The sequence below is a fragment of the Nanorana parkeri genome, unplaced genomic scaffold, assembly GCF_000935625.1.
Source record: "Nanorana parkeri isolate BGI_ZX_2015 unplaced genomic scaffold, ASM93562v1 scaffold51, whole genome shotgun sequence".
Taxonomy (NCBI): Eukaryota; Metazoa; Chordata; class Amphibia; order Anura; family Dicroglossidae; genus Nanorana; species Nanorana parkeri.
Window position 1 is genome coordinate 520,633 of NW_017306319.1, and position 18,368 is coordinate 539,000.

General features: G+C 41.4%; 1 protein-coding gene across 1 annotated transcript in view; it reads left to right on the plus strand.

Moving 5' to 3' along the window:
* Nucleotides 1-18,368, plus strand: part of LOC108803095 (microsomal triglyceride transfer protein large subunit-like) — a 62,800-nt gene continuing 44,432 nt past the window's right edge. The window contains exons 1-5 of the mRNA XM_018574941.1: nucleotides 1-56; nucleotides 5,883-6,070; nucleotides 7,523-7,660; nucleotides 12,915-13,022; nucleotides 16,987-17,103. Of these exons, the coding sequence (XP_018430443.1) occupies nucleotides 14-56; nucleotides 5,883-6,070; nucleotides 7,523-7,660; nucleotides 12,915-13,022; nucleotides 16,987-17,103 (594 nt within the window). The 5' untranslated portion in view covers nucleotides 1-13. The remainder of the gene's footprint in view (nucleotides 57-5,882; nucleotides 6,071-7,522; nucleotides 7,661-12,914; nucleotides 13,023-16,986; nucleotides 17,104-18,368) is intronic.

The following is an 18,368-nucleotide window of genomic DNA, read 5'->3' on the forward strand; positions in this document are numbered from 1 at the left end:
AGCCCCAGGGAGAATGCTGCCTATATTCCTTATCCTCCTCTGCTTGGTTAGGCTGGGTAAGTCACAAACTTCCTGCTCTGAATCTTTACACCAGTAGAATTCTGTTCAAAAACACTAATTTTCAGAATGTTTGTTCGTTTCTCTTAACACAATATAGACACCAAGTTAATGGTGTCGATATTACTGGTGGGAAAATTTACCCTTTCTATTTGCCCTGGTGACCGTTGTCACTGGCACATAAAGTTATAAAGTTATAAGCCGTCACTGAATTCGAAATAGAGAGTAAATTTCCAAATAGGGACACCTGTTTCAGTGACAGCTAAATGGAAATTTACCCTTAAGGTGGCCATACACTTTACAACCCTCGCAAGACTTTTGTCTTGCGAGGGTTGTAAAGTACTTTAAAAAAACGTACGATCTGCCCATCTTGGACAGGCAGATCGTACATGCGATCTTCCGATGCGTACTTCCGATGACTGCAATGATGAATGGGCAGTGTGCGCGTGCGCACACCGGCCCGTTCAGCAGTCATCTCACAATCATGTTAAAAACCAGCCGAAAATCGTACGATTCTCAGCTGGTTTTCCAACATGCTCGAAATACAAAAGTCGTGCGACCAGAAACGGTCGCAAGCCTTCAATACACTGTACGATTCTCGTACGATTGCGGGATTTCCCCGCGATTCTCGTACGAGAATTGTGCAGTGTATGGGCACCTTTACTTTGAGATATTTCCTCACTCTTCCTGCTGTGTCTCTAGGGCATGAAGCAAAGGGAAATCTTACCAATGGGACACATATAGAAAAAAGCGGTTCAAACTAGTCCCTACTCTAATTGGAATTATAAAAAAGTTTAAAGTTTAGATATATTTTATAGTGTTTTTCCACTTTTGTGGCCATATTTAGATAACATTTTTTATATATAGATATCTATCTATATATATATCTATATAAATATATATATATATATACGTGTTCCTGTTTGCTCAGCATAACTTTAAAAAAAATATTTAAAAACTGCAATTTCGAGGATGGAGGTGTAGAGTTAATGTTTACTATAATTAACTCTGTCTCTGCTGGTAGATCTCATTATCAGTTGTAAACTAGATTTGATCACTTTCTGCCCTGACAAAGGGTTGAATAATTAGAAGCCTGGTCTCTGCTTTGTATGTTAATGAGAAGAGGTCCGTGTTTCCCCAGGGACAGACTGACAATGAATTAAAATCTTGCGGTTTGCTTATATGCCCTCTCCAAAGGATCATCTAAAAGGCAAGAAATATTCTTTTAAACTGATTTTTAGATATACTGTGTGAATGGGAACACATAACAAACATATAGTGGAGTTTTCTCAAATTTTGACTGCAAAAGTAGAAACACACTTTTGAGCCTGTCATGATGCTATAACAGGGGTGATCAAAGGCCCCAAAACAGCATGTCTCAATTGTTTTTACACAAGGGCCTGCTTATAGGTTTTTATTTCTAAGGCTCTGTTCACACCTAGGCGTATCGAATATGCGCGTTTGTCGCACGTTTCGTGACACGCGTTTTTACCGCAATTCGCGGTAAAAAACGTGCGACAAACGCGCGTTTCCGAGGGATACTTGGCTGTATCCCAGTGGAAACGCGCTACAAAAACGCTGCAAAGAAGCTCATGTACCTTTTCAGGCGTAGGCCGTTTTGTAGCGCGTTCAGACGGGCTGAAATACGGCAAGGTGTGAACCATACCCATAGAAAACAATGGGATTTTCATGTTTGAGCGTTTTGTAGAGCGTTCGTAGAGCGTTGAACGCGCTACAAAACGTACAGGTGTGAACCAAACCTAAGTCACAAGTTGTGTTTCAGTGCAGAAATACTAATTATAAGGGTTCTTAATTTACATCAGCATTGATTTCCATGACATGCAATGCAGATTTTGCATAATTTAAACAGTAACTTCCCACTGAAAATTATGGCAACTGCTATAGTTCAAAGAAATAAAAAAAATAACTGATTCACTTGTATAGCAATTGCTCACTTTTGTGCTCTAGTTTTCTTTCCAACACTTTTTGTAAATCAGCTCAATTCTTTAATTGGCCTTAACCAATTAGACAACTGCCTGAAAGGGGCACAGTCATCTTGCTCATGCAGAGTAAAGTGACAGTGTTTTTAAAAGCCCTCCCAACCCCCTTGTATTCATCTTACTTGTGATTCCTTGCTGTTCCTTTCTTCTCTGCATATCCCCAGAATACACACTACATTCAGGTTTGGAGGAGCATGTGACCTACTCCCCTGTGAAAGTGCTTTGACACTATTGCTCACCAGAGTGGCCAAAACCAGTAATTTCAGTGCTATCTGAAGAGGAGTAGTGAGGAATTACTGGTAAGGTGAGTATAGGAAAGTTAAGGAGGGTTGTAATCCCCCAATGGCCAATCTGCCACCCTCCCATTTTTTTGGCTCGTGACAGCAAAGTCCACTACATAGTCTGCTCCACACATAGGTCCCCTCATAACTCCTCCCTCAATTGGGAGCATGGGCTCTCCTCCTCTTATGACCTCCTCTTGTCTCAAACAAAATGTCACTCCTGCACTGAAGACACTCGTTCCTGGCATCAGCAGGCAAGGCTAAAGTCTATCCACCAAATGCAGCCAGTCAGGTACCTCCTTCCTTCCTGCTTGAGACAGACAGACATGCTGTGGTGAAGCTGAAAATGCCCAGCCCATACAGCTCCTGCCCCTTGGCAGGGCTGCAGCTTTAACCCTGGTAAGGGTATTATGCTCGGAGTTGGGCTTTAAAGAGCCTCCCTAAGTACCTCTATCACAGGTTGAGGCAAGGAGGGGAGGAAAAAGCTAGAATATACATGGGAGGAGATTTAAATTTCCATTACTTGAGCCTGAACAGTTTGTAGCACTCAAAACCATACCCATCTTCTCCTACATTTTCAAGCTTCCAAGTCTCAGTTTCCGACCTCCCATTTGATTTTTATCACATGTCCTGCATCCCCCAAGATGAGATGCCAATGCATTATCATCACCGTCAGCTTCCATCAGTGTCCCCTTTTAACTCCCACCACTAACACTCCATTAATTGTTATTACTTCACCACAACCACCATCACATTCCATCCTCTCCACCACTGGCTCCAATTTCTACTCCACCATCAACTTCCATCTTCCTCATTCACCACCCTTTCCCATTTCTTCCTTCACTACCATCCTTTGTTTGCTTTCAGTGAAGGGACTTTACACACACCATATTGGCAATACTGTTCAGTTCAGTCTTGTCTCTGAAAAATGAATAATTGAAGACAAGAATCAATCACATCTACAATTTTCCTACAGTCAAACTAAAAAGGAAATTGACTGCACAGGTTAGAAAATTGCTTCCAAGGCAGGTTTGTACCAAACGTGGTAAATAATTACTTCTGTTTAATCTTTTACAGCATGCAGTAAAAATCAGATTAATGGAAATCTTTTGCAGTTATGATTTCAATTTAAATGAATAGGAAAGAAAATAAGCGTATACAGGTAGTACTAGCAAGTACAGTGGGGAAAAAAATCACACAAATGAAGAAATTAAAGTGTATATAAAACCTACCAATTAACCCTGTCTTATTTGATCTCTTTTTGTGTGTTAACTATACAATTAAAAGTGGTATGTTATCTCTGTTCAATAAGAGCAAAAATACCCATTAAACCTGCTAGAAATCTTGTGAGCTGATAACATTAAGTAGAGTACATAAAGTAGAGTACAGTATTTTCAAAGAAAGAAAATTATCTGATGCTACGTTAATGTATTATAATGAGGTGACAGATATACATATGACTTTCCCCAAAACAATTTCATATATAACAAACGCTACCAACAGCACCGTACAATACAACATCTGTAATGAACCAATTGTGAATGGCCATTGATAAAAAAGTTTTGTGAACATGGGCCCATTCATACTTTTCTGGTCAGGTAAGGTGCATTGCAGTAATGCCCGTATTACTGCAATGCACACGAAAGCATGTGAAGTGCATTAGCATGTAAACAAAATGAGGTGCCTCAATGCACAACATATTAATAATAAAAAAAAACTACCATGCATTGTGGTGCATTATGCTGACAAAAATGGTGAATGTCCGTTCTGTTGGATGTTTTGGTGCATTACTAGCCTATTCATTTGAACGGGGATGCCTTCACTCAATGAATGTTAACATGTGAAAAAACGCACACTATTACACATGCTTTGATATAATGCACCCAGAGTCCAAGGTCTGTAAAGGGCCTTAAATCATTTGCAGGTTTGCATTGCCCTGCTGTCAGTGGCGGAACTACCACCATAGCGACTGATGCGGTCGCTATGGGGCCCGCGGCACTGGGGGGGCCCGAATCCCCTCTGCTCTCCCCCGCTTGTATGGGCTGAGGCAGCGGGAATCCGAAAAAAATGGACGGAGGAGTGCGCTGCCATCCTGAGACTGACAGGAGGACAGCGGCTGTGTGCGTGACCGAGCAGAGGATCATTGATCAGTATCAGTATCATTGATATTTACCAATCCTCCGTGTGCAGCACAAACACTGGAGTGATCGTGTGATCACTCCAGTGTTTGTAAATAACTGGGGACACATAGTACTATGTGTCCCCAGCTATGAATGAAAAGGAGGTGATTTACATCACCTCCTGTTCATTCATGAATTTCTCAATGGCTGTTTTTAGTCGTGTTTCAGTGCTGAAACGCAATTAAAAACATGCTGATCAGTGCATTTCTATTAAAATGGGGGTGGGGGTTTCGTTGTGTGGGGGGCTGCTTACAAAATTTTGCTATGGGGCCCTGGGATTTCTAGTTACGCCCCTGCTTGCTGTGTATGTTCTTCATAGTAGAATTACATTGTAGTACAATTTACAATTTAATCTGACCCACACAGATGCCAAAGAACCTTAGAAGGAAGGTTGTTGAGGTTTTTAAGCATGTAAAAAGTTCACACAAGATATCTCCATGCATATTAAAAAGTAAAAAAAAGTCCCATAAAAATATTTAACAATAAAATAAAATAAATAAAAAATCCCAAAGATGTAAAGCCGACCTTAAAATTATGCTAACAATTTATGCAAAATGTTTTTCTGCATAAGTGGAAATTTAACATAGAATAGGCCAAAGCTCTCCTAAATTAAAAGGTAGACTCTCACTTAGAGCTTTACCATTCCACAACATGTAAAATTGCATTTCCGTGATATCCTTTCAGTCAGTAGGCTTTGCAGTTGTGGAGTAAATATCTGGGGATGCACAAATAATGAAGAAGCTGCTTTGGTAACAGAAGATTTGCAGCAATTACAGAAAATACCTTGTAATCTTACCAGAAATGCAGTGTTCTACTCATCCCATCAAAACATCATGTAACTCCAGCCAGTGTGACAACCATGGCTCTCTTCATAGATACAGTGGAAAATTGAGCGTAGCCACAAAGGGACACCAAGACCCGCAGCCTCTTCCCCCCTATGCTCTAGTGCTCAGAGGCCCATGTACATCATCAATTAAAATGCAGGGGACATAGCCATGCATTATAGCTGAGGACAGCAAGGGACAGTCCACAAGCTGGAGCATAGTGGAGTCAAGGTGAGCGCCGACTGCCAAGGGGGCGGGATTAAGTATGAAAAACTGCTGTACCCAGGTACCCTAGACCTAAATGTGCATTTAACCCTTATGGACAGCTCCACTGTAAGGGGAATTTTTTTTTTCTCAGAGATAAGCTTTTAAATAATACTACACATATTATTTGTTTTAATAAAAATATATCCAAAATAGAAGATGTGTACATTAAGAATAGTTTGCAAAAAAGAGTCAAAAATTATATTATTATATGTCATATTTGTAGCAATGTATATAAAAAAAGAAAACAAGATTACTTAATGTCTTTTGCCACAGGATCTTCAGGGGTTCCATCCTTTAATCCACAAACATCGTACCAGTATGAATACATACTGGATTTACAAGTTGCAAATGCTGCCCGATCATCAATACCACAAACCTGGCTACAGGTTCATGCCAATGTGGAGACGCATCTTCTATGGAGGAACCAGGCCCAACCAGAGGAGCAACTAGTACATGTTCAGGTATAAAATTTAATTAGTGTTCCAGCACACACAAATTATTTACCAAAAGAAACACGAGAGAAGCAATACATCCTAACTGAAATCCCACACTTTTTCTTATCCTTATGTTTCAGTTTATTTATGTCTTAAGACAAAACATTTTCTTATTGAACATTATGTTTCCTGCCCTTCACTCCATGCTCTGTGTGCTTAATTTATTCTTTTGATTTGTTTTTTTCTGCACCTCTTCTACTGCCTCTTTAATATTCCTCCACTATTTAAATGATCACCAGCCATCAAGGGGGACATGGGTGCAGCTCTGACATGAGAAAGCAAATCACTACTTCTCTGCCAAGATAGCCATTAAGGGGGAGGGGGGCAGCACTCATACAAGGAAGCATAGCCCTACTCCTCTACTAGGATGGCCTTTACCACACTGAGACATGGTAAGTAACATGGTATGGTAAGTCAGTAATTGTAGAAAGATGAGCTGCAGGAAGACTATGGGCAATACTTCAGACTAGTCATTTGGCTCTGGCTTGCTCTGTGGACATACTCCCATAGTCCTCTTTAAATATCAGGAATGTAACAAAACTCCTGAGACTGATACTAATTATAAATTAGAAGATAACAATAGACATAAGATAATCATCACCTTGTTCAATCATTCTTATCCAGATATGACATTATGTAAGAGTAGTAGTGTGTAGAAGACAATCTGAAGATGCTGATTATCTGGCCTTGAGCAGATCCGCTTAGTAAATAAAAGTACACACTTGGCTAATATCAGTTGACTTACAAAACAAAAATTCTACTTGCACAAGCCAAATGTGACCAACTTTAAGTTGCATTCCTACTAATGGACCCTGCCTCTGGCAACCCAACTAAACCAACTGACCAATGACCATTTCCCTACAGAGGCAATATTAAACATCTTGTGATAGATTATAGGTGTCTCTATTTGCAGCACTATTCCACTAAGCATTTATTCCTCATTATCCAAAATGGCCAATTCACCCACTTTAATGATTGTACGTACGCCATTGTACGTACATTCATACAAGTATTATCTTCACAAAAAAATATTTTCACAACTGCCATATGTCTGCTAGAAAAAGTAATGTCGTTCCTCACTTGTACTATACAGATGATTACAGAAAACAGACATGTGGCTGGATTGATCCATTGTTCGACAAGCTTTGCAATTACCTGATTCTCTCTGCTAAATGTTATCAGTCCATAGGAAAAAGTGCTAGTAATGTCTCCAGAACAGAAACAGGCATGAACCTGGGATAATGTTTGTTAAAACCCATGCATTATTTTCTCCTTGAATAATGTACACTATGCATTGATGTATGCCAATAAAGCATGGCCGATGAATCAGGTGCTGTAACAATACAATTTCATAAAGTGTACTTACATAAAACTCTAGTTTGTAAAGTAACTTCCACCAAATGTTATCATTTCTTCTAGATCAACAATTTTACTTTAATAAATAAGTTAAGAGAGATTCCTGACAAAAAAGAGGACAACACTGCTCAACACAAAAACGAAGCCGGGAAGAGCAACAGCTTGATGTTACCCATCCTGTTCCACTGGCAATCTGGGAAGGTAAATTGTGAAGTGATGATGGGCCTTGTTGGGGGAATTCTAGCATGAGTTGTGGTGATATAGTATTGATGATTCCCTTTCTACTGTAATAAACTAGTGATGAGAAACTCCTTGGAATGAGAAACTAGTGATGAGAAACTTTAGTAATATAATAACGATGGTCACTTCTACTGATATTATGGTGGTCATCCCCTAGATCAGGGGTCAGCAACCTTAAGCACTTAAAGAGCCATTCGGACCCGTTTCCCACAGAAAAGAAAACACCTGGAGCCACAAAACCCTTTTGACATCTATAATGAAGATAACACTGCATATATAGTTTTTTACCTTTATGCTATGTATAGCATATATATATATATATAGGTATAAGTGGGCTTAGTAGCATACTGGACTCTGGGCTTAGTAACGCACTGGACTCTGGGCTTTGTAACGTACTGGGCTTACCCGAGACCCCGCAGAGCCCACCTGATAATGACCCTGCAGAGCACACCATAGATCCTGCACAGCCCATCTGAGACTCTCTATAGTGGGCTCTGCAGGGCCTCCGGGGTCCCTTTCCCTGTACCTCCTCCCAACACCTCTTACCTGCTGCTGCTGCTGGGGCCCGGCCTCCTCCACCCCCTCCCCTGTCACCTCTGCCATGCCGCCCCTGGTACAGCTGATACTCATGTAAGAGGCCCCCTGTCATGCACCGTATTTCAGGGAGGTGAGTTTGGACCACAGCTGCGGTTCTAACCGATGGTTGAATATGCGGTGTCAGGCTTAAATCCCAGGCGGCTCTCTCAATCTCAAACGGAGAGTTTGGGATCTAGAAATCATATACCGCGGAAAGGAAATAACAAAAGGCAGGATGCACTACATCTGTGGAATATTATTTCATATTCCTATAAACATCATAAATGGGAATGATACTGAGGAGCAGGTAAGTACTAAGGCAGTCTGTTAGGTGAGTGGTGCAATATCAGTAGTAGCAATCCAGTTATAGACTATTAGCATAAAAGATAGTGAGGCATGTATCTCGAGCCTCCACCAGGTGGCAGTGGAGAGACACTCCTAAGTAACACAGTCTGATATAATGCAGATACTTGCAGTTGAGGGGATAGAACCCCTTGGTCCGGTAGATCCTGTGGTGTCCTGGAGAGGCTTCCGTGCAGTGGGGGTGAGCGGTCCCGGTGGGAGGCTGGTTGCTGCAATGCTGGGTAGCTCCTGGGGTGTTGGGCCATGAACCCAATAGTGGAACGCCGTCCATGGGTTCAGAGGCCACTTTATATACTGGTGGAACGTGGAAGAGGAGCCTCGCGGCGTGACGTCACTTCCGCGTTCCACCCTGGAACGCATAGCGATACCCGGCCAGGGGGAGGAGGCGCCCTGAACTGCCTACGGCCGATGCGTTCCACTCTGGCAGTTGGCTTGTGGATCCGAACCCGGAAGTATTACACCCCCCAGGCTGCCCAGACCCCTCACATGGGTACCGGCCGTACCACCCTGATGGCGGTGTTCCATCAAAGTTTGTGACTACGTTACAATGTGTGACCGGTGACGTGGTCTCACATTTCAATGAAATCCCGCCCAGTTTTTTGGCGGTGGAATGTGTGACCGCCAACAGGTCAAGCATTTCAATGCTTTCTTAGTTGTTCCAGGGCAGATCGGCATCGCAAATTGTATGTGCAGGAGAACTGATCTGCCTTGGAACAGCTGTTCGGTTCTGAAATGTGCAAGTTGGTGTTTAGTTGCATTTCAGGACCGAACAGCTGTTTCAGGACTGAACACCGGGACAGGGAGCCGCAGCAGAGGGATGAAAGAGCCACATGCGGCTCCAGAGCCGCAGGTTGCTGACCCCTGCCCTAGATCTAGTGGTAGTAAAGTGGTAGTCAGTCCCTAACTCTACTATTATTTTATTAATAATTACCTGAGCAATTGTACAGCACAACTTAGCACATCCTGTTCACAAACAGGTGTATAGGTCTTTTCCTGACCCTTCATTTTTCAGCCCTGGTCAGACGTTCATCCCCAACTCAGCCACAGATGTAAGCAGCATTGGACACATGTCATTTGCAGTCTCCCTCTACCAGCAGCATTACCCTCCACATGTGCACACAAAGATGATAAAAGAGGAAATTCAGCATGGAAGCTATTGTGGTCATTGTTGCAGTTAACAGACAGTAATTAAGTACGGCTAGTCAGTCAATAAAAATAAATATTATATGGTCACCAATCCGTGTGTTTTGCTTCCCAGGATGGATGGGATTTGTTGACCACTTATGGTAAGTGAAAATAAAAGGGGGCTATGTTCTGAGAAAAAAAAAATCTGAGATCAAAGAAAACAGAATTCTCACCAACATCCCCCAGGACTGTCCTAAGTACTAAGGAGCCTAATTTTGTGCCCAGAGGCTCTTGGGCACTGCCAAAAAATATACAATAACCCACTAGAGTACAGTTTCTGCACTTCTAATTTATGTTCATTAACCCTTTCTCAGTCCATTCTCCTCACTGATGGCTTCTGCGCTGTTCCTGTATCCCCCCCACCAAAATATGGCCATGCATTTCCTTATCCCTCAAGAATCAGAAAATTCCCAGCACTAGATTCCACAGACTGATTGCCAGTCACAGAGATTTAAAAAAACGTGTCATACACTATATACTTTATATATACATATATACATTTTTTTCCCATTGGTATAGTTAATGGTTATAAAATATAAAAGACATCTAAAAATACAACATGCACTGTGATTTATCACAGTAAAAATGCATTTTACATTTCTTATTTCGGCTGCTCAGTGAACAGGCACAAACCCGCAATAGTCCTTGTCATCAGTGATCTGTGTCTGCTTTCCCTCCTTCGAGTCACAGCACAGCAGATCCTGTTAATCCTGATTCCTCCTGTGCCCAGCACACATTTACTTACAATATATTACAGCAGGGTCTGATCACACTGTACATCACTGTATCGAAGAAACAAAGAAGAAGAAACAAAGAGAAAGTGCGACAGGACCAAAACCTCTTAAAGAAAACATAAATAAGATACATTTTTATATTTGTACAATTTATAAATGTTTCTTATGTATAAAAATAACCATATGTGTGTGTATATATATATATATATATATACACATTATATTGCCAAAAGTATTGGGACACTCCTCCAAATCATTTGATTTAGGTATTCCGTGAGATTTCCTTGCTACTAAATATTCCACGGTTAACTCTTAGTGGTATTATAACAAACTGGAAGCAACTGGGAACAACACCAACTCAGCCACGAAGCGGTAGGCCACATAAAATGACAGACCGGGGTCAGCGCATGCTGAAGCGTACAGTGCACAGAAGTCGCCAACCGTCTGCAGAGGCAATAGCTACAGACCTCCAAACTTCATGTGTCCTTCAGATTGGCACAACAACAATAGTGAGCTTCATGGAATGGGTTTCAAAGGCAGAGCAGCTGCATCGAAGCCTTACATTACCAAGTGCAATGCAAAGCGTCGGATGCAGTGGTGTAAAGCACGCCACCACTGGACTCTAGAGAAGTGGAGACGTGTTCTCTGGAGTGATGAATCACGCTTCTCCTGACTGCATTGTGCCAAGTGTAAAGTTTGGTGGAGGGGGGATTATGGTGTGGGGTTGTTTTTCAGGGGTTGGGCTCGGCCCCTTAGTTTCAGTGAAGGGAACTCTTAAGGCATCAGTATACCAAGACATCTTGGACAATTTCATGCTCCCAACTTTGTGGGAACAGTTTGGGGATGGCCCCTTCCTGTTCCAACATGGCTGCGCAACAGTGCACAAAGCAAGGTCCATGAAGACATGGATGAGCGAGTTTGGGGTGGAGGAACTTGACTGGCTTGCACAGAGTCCTGACCTCAACTTAATAGAATATTGGGATTAATTAGAGCGGAGACTGTGAGCCTGGCCTTCTCAACCAACATCAGTACCTGACCTCACAAATGCGCTCCTGGAAGAATGGTCAACCATTCCCATAGACACACTCCTAAACCTTGTGGACAGCCTTCCCAGAAGAGTTGAAGTTGTTATAGCGGCAAAGGGTGGGTCAACTCAACATTGAACCCTGTGGACTAAGACTGGGATTCCCCAGAAAGAATGTTAAAAAGCAGTTCTTTATTTAAAGTGGAGAAATTGCTTCAATATATAAACATACACTTATAAAATTATAGCAGCTGTCAATCACTTTCAGATTATACAGTAGCCACAAATACTGTATACCAATAATGCTGATTTTATGTGTATAAAACATAATTGAACGGTATACATTTTTTCACCTTTCCGTTGGATTACATTTACAATGATGACTCATTCGAGAACATAGAGGACTTTTTCTTGTTCTCTTGAAGACAGCTGCTGCCCTTTACAGAATGTGCAAAGTTTATTTGATCACTAGATGGCAGCTGCACACTTATATGAGAAGGGCTTGCAGTACCTTGCTGTCTCTTTACCAAGCTTTTCTTTGTTGAAGCTACAGTACAGCAGAACCTTCTTATATAAGAATGTGTATATATATGTCATCACCGCCAAAATTCCAAACATAAACAAAGGGGTTATTCTCCATTGAAGGATAGTGGACATAACCGTGAAAACCATTCCTCTTTACCCCTGTGACTAAATGTTCGTTCAGAACAACTTAGTTACCCCAGGTCAGAGATGGATTCTCAATTGGAAAAATTATTTTAATGGAAGTGCATCCTTGGGATGCACCCACTATCAAAGATGGGGAATCTACATGAATATTAGATACGGCCCCCCAAAGTACTACCCTGCAAGCCTTGACATACTCATACTGTCTAACTTTCTGGGAACAATGTATTTAGACGATGGATGCACCCCTGCCATGCCCCCATTTGTTCCGACCATTCAGAATTTACTGTAGTTGCCAAAAATGATTGGTTAAACCCAGAATTGTTTTTTTCCCTTTTACTGTCTTTCCAAGAGAGCAAACAACATAATTAAGAGATACGATTAATGTTTTAGTGCAGAATACCACTTTTGGTGATTAAATAGTACCTTTCTTTATAGATAGCTGCACAGTAGATCAAAAAGATGGACAATTAAGGTGGAAAGAGGGACAGGGGGACTTGCTTTCAAAAGAGGGACAGTTTCTCCACATGAGGGACAGTTGGGAAGTATGCATACTGTTCATGTTCACACTGTCATCGTTAAAAACTGTTTTGAATTATAGAGTCAATTTAAATTCATGTATTATTGATATAAATGTAAAGCAGTGATGGTACATAATATTTTTCAGGTGATTAGCTTGTACAGTACAGAGGAAAACAACAAGCAAGTGTTGGATTTAAAAAGGGGACTTGTCAGTCTGTTCCAGTTTCAGCCTCAACCAGGGATTTATTCAGAGGTAATCTTACAGTTTACAGTGCCTTGTTATGGTACTTTAAGGGAGATATCTCCAGAGAGGCCTTATATCCAAAACATGGTTTTACTGTATTCACTATGCTTGTATTGAACCTGTTCAGCTTCACCTGCACTCCCTACAGCGATTGGACCTCGTTTAACGGTCGTGGTGCTCGTAGTAATTGCATGGATGGTGCCGTGTTTTCCAAAATTGTAGAAGACGGAGATCACTAGCACTCAGTCAAAAGCATTGGATTCTGTTGCTTATTTATTGAAGAAACATGTCACAAGCGTAATTTAGCCAATGTTTCGGGGGTCACACAGTGTCCCTTCTTCAGTGTCCTTTCTTCACGGCGACACAGTGACACCTACTATGTCGTCCTAAAGAAAGGACCCTGTGTGGCTCCAAAACATTGGCTAAATGATGCTTGTGACATGTTTCTTCAATAAATAAGCAAAATAATTAAATGCTTTTGACTGAGGGCTGGTGATCTCCATCTTCTATGATTATTGTTATATTTGGGATGTATTTTTTTTTTATTAACCTTTCCACTGATATTTCGACTTCATTGTAAATGTTCTGCATATTTGTGGTGTAATATTTTTTCTAATATTAACAGGATTTTTGGATATATTACATTTATTATTGCAGCATGTTAAATATGCTACTATTTATCTACCCATTGGCTTGATGCTTTAACGTAACACTAAACTCAGGAGGTAAATCTTAAAAATGCATTCAAGTACCTAAGCTATTAACAAAAATGTATCTTATGTGTGTATCACTCAGCTGTAGATCCTCAAATCATCTCTTGAATTGGCGCTGACACTGTCCTTCCTTCTGTAGGGTGGCTACTTTTGTTCCCCATGGTCCCTGTGTGTGTTGTAAAGTAGGCACCGCTCCAAGCTCACTCTCGTGATAGACTACAATTTCAAAACAAATTGGTAAACTAAACGTGAAATTGTAGTCCATCACGGGAGTGAGCTTGGAGGGGTGGCTACTTTGCAACACACACAGGGACCATGGGGAACAAAAGTAGCCACCTTCCAAGAGGAAGGACAGTGTCGGTATGAAGTTACAGATGATTTGAAAATCTACAGCCGAGTGATACATTAATAAGATACATTTTTGTTAAAACTTAAGGTACTTGAATGCATTTTCGAGATTTAACTCTTGGGTTCTTCTCTACCTCCACTGCTTAAGAAAGTTGACTGGGTCTTTGCGGAGGGGATTATGTGGAACTTAACTGCCATCCTCCCCCTATAGATATGTAAACGACTTCTCTGGATCCTTACCTGCTCTTCTAACACAAGAGATTTGTTATAGTAACTAGAACTTGGGATTTGGACAAATTCTTCTACTTTAATTTCCAACCTCATTCCTAATTACAGGAAAAAGAGGAAGGGTCACTAGCACTATTTAAATATGCAAACATGTTTTTTTTATTTCTATTGTGTCATATAGGTCTTATAGCCAATGTTTTGGGACCACAAAGGGACATGCAAACACCCAGTACAGTCCACCCCTTCTGTCATTGACTGATTGGCTGCAGTCACTGTTTATTCAAGAATTTTTAGACCAGCTCATTTGACAATAGTTGATTGAAAAATGTTGTGGCGCTGACAGTGGCGGACCTAATAGCCAAAGGGCCCTGGTGCAAGACTTTATCTTGGGCCCCCCTCCCAAGACAGGGGCGCGGAGCAGTAGCACACTGGAATCTGGACTTACTTGAGGAGACCCATCAGAGCACACCATAGATCCTGCATAGCCCACCTGAGACTCTCTATGGTGGGCTCTGCAGGGTCCCCGGTGGGCTTTGTGACTGCTATCTCACATTCCACCCCACTCACAAAGTCGGATAGAAGTGACATTTCAGGACCGAACAGCTGTTCCAGGTCAGATCAGTTCTCCTGCACATACCATCTGCGATGCCGATCTGCCCTGGAACAGCTGACAAAGCGTTGGAATTCTTCACCTATCGTCGGGCACACATTCCACCGCCGAAAAACTGGGCGGGATTACGTTAAAATGTGTGACCGCGTCACCGGTCACACATTCTAACGTAGTCACAAACTTTGATAGAAAAGAGGCCCTGTCTGTAATCATTTAATTAGAGAAATAGATTTTAATAGGGAACATTACAGTGCAATGTTCCCCATTATAATCCACTTTTCTAATTAAATGAAATAACAGCACAATCCGCATTTTAGACAGACGGGGTGTGCAGGGGGCAGGGCGTTTGACACACACTCACTTCTCCTCTCCTGCCGCCTGTTACTAGGGATGCGGCCGGGAGAGGAGGGGTGAGTCACAGGACCTGCCCCCTCGCTGAGAAGTCCATAGTCAGTGCGGGGCCCCAGTGTTCTAACAGCGGACCGGACCTCACTGGGCCCCCCACAGCCTCAGGCTCCGGTGCAGATGGTGTCACACACTACTCCAATTTTGCCAGAGGCACCAGTGCAATAAGAAGCTCATCTATGCCCCCTTCATGCTCTGCAATGATAAATACAGTTATACAAGATTTCAACTGGCTGTTTCAGTAAAGGGTTCTTTTTCTTACGAGCTGATTCTCAACTGCAGTGCCTCACAGTAACCTCTTGGCTCAGTAATTCTTTTTGGCTTGTTACTGCACTTAAGATTTAACACTTAAAAGCATTCTGCTTGAATAAGACCATGTCTAGGATGGAGTAGGGACTACACTGCAAGTGTGCAGACAGCCTATCATAAAGCTGAGGTTCCCCTGTGATAATTTAAACAATACAAACCTAATATCAACAATGTTTAATGATTTGCTTCTTTTTGGTTAAAATGGTGTGCATAAAGTTGAATGTACATTGTAATTGTGGTAAGGCTATGGGCATTTATGTATTTACATATTTACATATTCCTAACAATGAGCAAATAAGCTTTAAACAAGCACTGACTGACCTGTGTAGCTGCAGGTATGTGGAGCAATTCATCCCTAAATTCTGAGTAGTAGCGCTAAAGTTGTTCATGTCATTCTTTCAGCAGCTTAGCTCACCCTATATTGTCTCACAAGTTATTATATCCGCAGCATAGCTTACTCTTGCCTCCTTCCCCTGAGCGCCTGCTTTATGTATACTTTAGGGAATAGAAGGCTGCCAGGTCACTGATGGGAGGGGGCACAGCTGAGCTGGATTTTATTGCCTGTAATTCAGTAAAAAAAAAAAAAACACAGTGGGCAGACTCAGAGACCTGTTTTGGAGATGTCTAATACTTGGCCATTACTGAAATAACATTTGGTAGCCCATCCAACACATAACAATCATTAAGGAAATACCTTGTTTTATTACAGGGACCATTAGGTTTTAGCACAGGCCCTCTATGGTTAGGTGATCCTCTTAATTTTGTTTACATAAAAGTGTGAAGTTTTTCTCCCTTTCTTCTTGTTTTGCATCCATCCTACTGTGGATTGGTGGTTTAATTTGTCCAATGCTAACTATAAAGGTGGTGTTATATGGCCCACACCCTGCAAGCCTTACTGAGCACTAATTGGGATGTGTAGTGCATGTGTAGAGACATGTGTGAAAATATCTGTGCATTTTCTGTGGAGATTAAAAAAAAAAAAGATTTTCACTACTCATGCGCTGATAACGCTTGCTGGCTTAGTCAGATAAAAGAAATGATTGAACCTAGCAGCATGACCATGCATCTAGTACAGACAGATGTCTTACCATCCATCATTGTTGGTGAAACATCTGCACTTCTATGTCAGGTCGTCCTTTTGTTATTTAGTTACAGAGAGGTCTTTAATAGTAGTCTTTTGTTTCTAGTGTTACATGTTGCTAGGTATAGGTGCAGCAGATATGTTGTGATTCTTCCTGTTCTTGATATATAGAAGGAGATGAGTACAATGCCATGACCAAGTATGCATTTCACATGAAAAAAACACGTGTTCAGGGAAGCTTCTAATACCGCTCACTCATCTTTATGTGTACTTATTCAGGAAGATGTTTCAGGAAGATGTCAAGTTACTTATAATGTTTCTGAGGAATTCATCTACAAGACGAAAGATCTAAGCAGCTGTATAAAATCTCCGTTTGGCCATAAGGCAGATCATAAAGTGAGTAAATGCTTTTACATCTATTAGAAAGAAGATTAGCCCTATAATTGAGAACGTATCAGAACATTATAAGTACACACATAAAAGCATCCATACCAAGAATTATTTGTAACTGCTTGGAGGAACTTTCCTTTGATTATTACTATAGCCATTTGTTGTGTTAACATTTGTTGTGTTAAAGGAACACTAAACGTAGGAGCTAAATCTTAAAAATCCATTCAAGTACTTTCACTATTGACCAAAATGTAGCTCATTTGTGTATCACTCAGCTTTAGAGCCTCAAATCACCTCTGAATCTATGCTGACACTGTCCTTCCTCTGAAGGGTGGCTACTTTTGTTCCCCATGGTCCCTGTGTATGTTGCAAAGTAGTCACCACTCTAAGCTCGCTCCTGTGATGGACTACAATCTCAATACAAATTAGTAAACTAAATTTGACAATATAGTCCACCATGAGAGCTAGCTTGGAGCGGTGGCTACTTTACAACACATACAACACATACAGGGACCATGGGTAACAAAAGTAGTCACCCCCCAGAAGGAAGGAAAGTGTCAGCATGAATTCAGAGATGATTTCAAGATCTTCAGCCAGATAAGGTCCAGTTATGTTAATAGTTGAAGTACTTGAATGCATTTTTAAGATTTAACTCCTGAGTTTAGTGTCACTTTAAGGCAGCACAGTTACTATAAATGGGCTACCAATATACCAATCAAACAGTGCATTCATGTAGTTTGTAAGTTAAAGACATCTTGTAGGCTGGCAAATATTATCCCACTACATGAGCTTTGTTCACAGAAAAACATTTTTTTATCAAAATTCTATGTTGTTTTTAAACAGTTTAAATTTTAATGGTCCCAAAATGGAATCCTGGGGTACACCACTTCAGACACAGCTTCCGACCATTTAGAGTACGAACCATTAAAGTGTATGTCTAGGCATAGACATACACTCAGCGGCATTCAGCTATTCAGCAAGTGAGCTGCCGGAGCTTTGGCTCAGCCTATCCAGATGTTGAATTGGCTGAGTCGAACTCCTTCTGCACTTCGGCTCAGCCGAACATACAGAGCTTGTTCGGCTGACTAAAGGCAGGAGATGTACGGCTGATTTTAGCCGATGTACGGCTGAAATCAGCCGTACAAGGCTCATGTGAATAGCCGAACTGCTTTCGGCTCACTTCACTTCTGCTCAGTTATTCACCCGGCTGCCTTCGGTAGCTAAGTGAAGTGAATAACCCCCCTTAGTATATGTCAGCTTACCAGGTATTA